Source organism: Notamacropus eugenii, chromosome 1, assembly GCF_028372415.1.
Source record: "Notamacropus eugenii isolate mMacEug1 chromosome 1, mMacEug1.pri_v2, whole genome shotgun sequence".
NCBI classification, from domain to species: Eukaryota; Metazoa; Chordata; class Mammalia; order Diprotodontia; family Macropodidae; genus Notamacropus; species Notamacropus eugenii.
The window spans coordinates 463,154,078-463,160,077 of NC_092872.1; the positions used below are offsets into that span (position 1 = coordinate 463,154,078).

The 6,000-nt window shown below is 39.3% G+C and overlaps 1 protein-coding gene across 1 annotated transcript in view; it reads right to left on the reverse strand.

Moving 5' to 3' along the window:
• SIAH1 (siah E3 ubiquitin protein ligase 1) overlaps positions 1–524 on the reverse strand; it is a 56,386-nt gene extending 55,862 nt beyond the window's left edge. Inside the window, exon 1 of the mRNA XM_072632152.1 lies at positions 394–524. Within this exon, the coding sequence (XP_072488253.1) occupies positions 394–433 (40 nt within the window). The 5' untranslated portion in view covers positions 434–524. The remainder of the gene's footprint in view (positions 1–393) is intronic.
• Positions 525–6,000: the final 5,476 nt, after the last annotated feature.

A 6,000-nucleotide genomic window follows, 5' to 3' on the forward strand; every position in this document is an offset into this window, starting at 1 on the left:
CCTCCTCTCCCACTCCCCAGTCCTCCCAAGGAGCCCCTCCCCCTCCGCTCCCTCTACTAGCTTTTGTTCACTAAGCTCAATAACCCCTCCCCATTCTTGCTCACCTAAAAAAACAAACACCCAAAACAGCGCCTATTAAAGCTGAAGGGAAACCACACCCAAATGTGACTCCGGTCCCCCACCCCACCCCACCCCACCTCCGCCCAGCTTCCCCGGCCTTCGTTCAGCTCCAGCGAAGCAGGGCCCTAAGGTTTATTTTCGAGGGGGCCAGGAGGGTTGGACGCTCTTCTCCGAATCCTCCGATCTGTTGTCCCTTTTCACTTAACAAAGTATTTGCCAGGCTTCCCCTTCCGCCCCTCCGGGGACTTTTTCCAGTAGGTTGAAGGCTTGTACCTCTGGAAGAGCTTCCGCACCATCGTCTGGTGCGGAGCATCGCAGATCTGTCATCGGGCTTTTTGTGGGAGGGCCGTGGAAACTGACACTGTGGAAACTGACACTGTGGGACCCGAACTGCGGAGCTGCGGTCTGCTGTTCAGTGCTGCATGCCTATTGTGTGTTCATGTGGGCACACCTGGCACATAGCGCATGGCTTCTGGTGCACGGGAAGCGTTCGGTGTTGACGGGGAGAACGCACATGGGCACTCTCTCTCTGTCTCTCTCATCTCATTGATTTAAAGCACCTCCTATGTGACCCAGGATAAGTCACAGCCTTTTAGTGCCTTTGACAACTCGAAAGCTATACAGTAAAGAGGGCCCATTATCAATTTGGGGAATTTCCTAATCCCAAAATTCTCTATACCTATGAAATCACTGATCCAGTCTCAATCCCTCAAACTCGGAAAAGAAAACACGGGGATGCAATTTAATTGCACCTTCAAGTATTTGAAAAAGTAATCAAACGAAAGAGAAATTAAGATTGTTCTGTTTGACCCCGTAGGCAAAACTAAAGCCAGAGAGGCGAAAGAACAAATTTAGTAAAGTCCTTGTAATCTATCACAATCTACAGGCATTCATTAAAAACCTGTTTAGGTACGAGGGCCTGGAGACACAAAAACAGGGGAAAAAAGATCCCTGCCTTCAAGGAGATTGCATTCAGTGTAAGGAGACAATCTAACAGGTTTATAGGGTTTCTTTTCCCTTCAACCCTCAGTCTTACTTAAAGGTTCTGGGTACCTTCCTATTAAGATTCTAGGAAGATACATAAAATGTTGGTGGACAATCTAGATATGCAGCATGAAAATAACTTGCAGATGGTTCGTTGCATTAATCTATTAGTATTATTGTACCACTACTTTTTTGGGGTAGCTAGATGGTGCAGTGGATAGAGCACCAGTGCAGGAGTCAGGAGGACCTGAGTTCAAATCTCACCTCAGACACTTGACACTCTAGCTGTGTGATGTTGGGCAAGTCACTTAACCCAAATTTCCTCATTCTGATGGATATCTGGTCCCTGGATTCAGATGACTCTGCACAGCTCTCACTCAAAACAATGTCAAGTGCAAGTCATCATTTCTCTGATGGCATGGTCTTCTTTGGCAACGAAGGACAAACGCACATCACTACATTTTGATTTTCTTAATCTAATGCTCTGTTATCTGTCTTCAAGGACATAACAATATTTCTTGAGGCTGAAATAGTTATAAATTGTTCTTATTAACACTTGTTTCTGAGGCAAAATAAAGCTTGTTTGGTTTTGGTTTAATTGAATGATTTTTTTTCCCATGAATTTTTAAAGGATTAAGAACATAGAATGAGACTGCTTAACCTTTATGTTAAGAAATGAAATATTAGAGATATAATGAAAATGAAAAATTAGAGATATAACTTACTGATGATCCTTAAGGGTCAGTAATAGAGATTTTTAGTGACATTTTTAGACCTTCGTAATGATATATATACTTACATGTCCATCACCAGCAAAGACTGAGTTTTCACAGCATAATGTTATGCTTAAATCAATACTTTAATACTTTGAGGATGCATGATTTTTCTTGTCATCATGACTCTAAACCCATGCGAGGTCACAATTCTGCTTTAGTCATCAGGCTGTACTGAGTTACTGGGACAGAAGAATTCATTATCCTATGGCATCCCTGAATTAGTCTGGTCCTCCAGTGGCAAGCACAGTATGTCACTGGCTGTATTTGAAGTTTTTCTAGCACAGGTAGAAATCATATGCACTACCAGAAAAGTCTTGGAGAGCCAATGGTCACCTCCATGCCACAGTGAGACATTAGTGTGAGATTTCTGTGGACGTTAAGTTAATAAATAAATGAGATCCCAAAAAGAAGACCAAGAGGTACATGGGACAGAGGTCACTTGAGATTTTCAATTGAATTAACCATGCTGATAGGCCAATAATAGAGACTATGAGGTTTGAATTACAGAAAAATAAAAAATGAGACACTGGCTCTGCCATTAACAACCCTTAAAGTTAAATTAAAAAGATGGCCATATGGCTAGCATTTTATATACAATTAAATATATGTAGTGTGTTAAACATACAGTCTTAATGGTGGAACAAGGAATACAGAAACCAAGTTACTTGAGACATGAAGTTGAATTTTGAAAGGAATACTTCTCAGACATCATGGACTTTGAGTTCAGTTTTTGAATAACATGAATGAAATATCCTGGTCCAAAGCATCTTTGTAAATAATGGAGTTTCACTGGAAACTATAGGATTGTGATATACTTTTAAAACAATATTCTACTATTCTTTCCCATCCCAGAATCTTCTTCTCTTTTTATAAACACTGTACTGAAAATAGAGTAAATATAGCTTGACAATGTGGTAAATCAATTTTAAATGCTCTTCTCTGTTATGTAATTGGTCTCTGCTTCATTCATGCCCAGACTTCTACCTCCCATCATTCCACAGTACTTTGATTATATTACAATGGTAGTGCTGTCACACACTATTCTTTGAACTTTGTGGAATTAGTAGCATTTTCAGCTTTAAAATCCTATTATTTCTATGTTCCTAGATTACCATATATAACAAAAGTACAAACTGTACATATTTCCTTCCTATGTAAAAATAATGGAAACCTTTATGCAGATGATTAAGCACTAGAGAATTGTACTGAAAATCAGAAAATGTTGGTTTATTTCCAACTCTACCCATTCACTAGCTGTATGACCTTGGGTAAGTCTCTTTAACTCTATGGACCTCACTTTCCTTATCTGTAAGATGAGAGGGTTAAATCTCAGTTTTCTTACAGCTCTGACAGCCTATGATTCTGTAACTTCCTTAGATACTGGGACCTTCTGTCTGGAATGACCTTTGTCTCATTTCATTATGTGTGATCAACTACACTTTACAACTCAGTTCCAAGGTTGCAATCTCTCTTTGACTATAAGCTTGTTTACCCTGCCCACCACATTGGGTGTCAATTTGGTTATATACATTCAAATTTTCTGCTTTGCGTATAATCCTTGGATTTTTAGGACACCCATTTCTAAAGTGTTTTCCTCCATTAGGCCATAGTTTTTGGATGAGTCACTTGCAGAGTCTAAGTACTTCTAAAGCACTGGTTGATCTATGGGCTGTTGGAGAGAGGGGGGGAGGAGAGAAAGGGTTGCTGTACAAAGTCCTATTGTCTACACAGCTAAAATGGATTAGCAAAATGAAAAATCCCCAAATAACCTTGCCAACCTTGATTAAGCCAATTCAGATGATTATAATTTGTTTCCAGTGTCTTGAACTAACTGCAGTATTGTTTTCCTGATACAAACCAGGTCACAAGATCAAAACTTTTAACTCATCTACTTATAACTAGACCATCTCAGAGGCACATCTGTCAAGCAATCACCAGGTACTTCATGCCTAAGAAACCTACTGAGGTCTCCTTCCATGTTGGACTATTAATATCCATTAAGCATTCACCTTGGGTGAGTAGCTATAAGGACATGCCTAGCATTCCCTCTCAAAGATAACTTTGAAGCTAGCCAAACACAGAGTATTTCTTGGCCAAGGATGATCTGATTAAATACAGACGTAGGCACTTTAGGAAAGGACGTACCTGAATACACATTTCCACGTGTTCAGGCTGGATGGGAAACAGCAACAGTTACTATTGATAGTCACTCTAAAGCTAGGAGGATCAAGAGGAGCCCTTAGGCAAAGAGGCCATGCCTTGGCTACTTCTTAAACAGGCTTATTCAATGAATGGACATTGCCTCTCCGTAAGTGAATACCTGCAAAGACCTTGGCCTAAAGGGCTCAAGGTCTCCCAGTGCATCCTGGGTCATCTCCAATCATCCTGATGAATGTGTGGTCACTGGATTCAGATGGCTCTGGAGGAGAGGTGAGGCTGGTGACCTGCACAACCCTCTCTCACTCAAAACAAAGTCAAGTGCAAGTCATGTCATCATTTCTCTGATGGCATGGTTTTCTTTGGCAACGAAGGACGAACACAATCCGACATGTGAGACACCCTTAAAACATTTCCAAAATAATATTTTCTTTTCTAGATCCACCTTTTTACTGTAATTTCATATCTAGGTTTATTTAGCTTATTAAGTAGAACAGTACACATAACCTGCTCTATTAAACACTCTGGAAAAGGAGTTCAGAGATAATGTATAACCACTCAGGTTTGACCTATGAAACTGAAACTAGGAGGTAGGCTTCTTTTAATGTTTCCTGAAAATCTAAAACGTCTGGAAACATATCTGGTGTAATAAGTGTGCGAGCCAATTTGTGTAGGCAGATTTTCAAATGCCATTCTGCAACTACCGTATTCCTTGAAAATAGACCAATTTCTTTAGACACTAGGTTAAATGTTGCAACACCAGGTTTTTCAGCCATGAATTTACTAGGTGGGATGAGAATCAGGCACTGATTTGTCTGCTATCTTATGGAATACATGCATACATATGTATATAGATATATGTTTGCATATATGTGTGTGTATATGTCTGTATATGTATAAACATATATATTATATATATGTATGTGTGTGTATGTGTTTGTATACAGAAGTTCACAGATTTAAAGCTAGAAATGGTCCTAGAGGCTATCTATTCCAACACCCTCATTTTACAAAAAAGGAAACTAAGGCCTGGAGAGGTTAAGAAACTTCCTCAAGGGCACAATGAATCAGCAGCAGAATCAGGATTTGAAACCAGATCCTCTTCCTCCAAATCCACAGCTTTTTCTGCTTTACCACACTTCAATGTCATGTAAGTCCTAAAATTTTTGCCTTGAAACATAACATCATAGGAAACTATCTGGCCTATTTGTGGGGGAAGGTGGTTGATTGTTAAACTTCCCTTTTGCTTTACTGGGGCTATTCCACTTAAAACACCTTTTAATTGAGGACCCTGATATTTAGGTCTCATTCAAGCATAGGGTGACTATAACTCCCCTGGGCTAGGCCCCACATAAAGATAAGTGCCATAAAGTTCATTGGATAAAGTCTGAAAATGACTTTCTATACGCCACTCCCATATTATTAGTGCACATCTCTATTCTGTAAAAAAACCAACTTTCTTTCATTTCTTCCTTCCTGCTATCTCTTCTATCCTTCCTCAAATATTTATCAAGCAACCAATGTGTGCAAAGCCCTAAGTGGGATGCAAGGGTACTAGGACACAAAAATACAGAAGATACAATTCCTCCTCTCAAGAGGCTTTGGGTTATCAAATGAGTCTAAATACAAGGTTTTTCTTTTCTTTTACCTATTTTCTTAAATTCTTATAGATTTCCCCCTTTATTACCTGAAGAACCTGTTATTTTTCATCCAAAAAACTTCAGTGCTATGTTATAATGTTCTTCTGATATGTTTAATAATTCCTTTGGGTTCCCAGGAAGACTCACTTCATTCTATTCTATAGTGTTAGGATAAACAACTTTTTTCTGATATGGTTCCAATCATCCAGCAGAGAAAAAAATATCAGTTGAGGGTCACAATGAAGTAAAAAGCTTCTTTATGCTTAACATAGTAAGTGGTATTATAGTGAGACTCCAGGATAATTCTCATTTTTTAATACTTT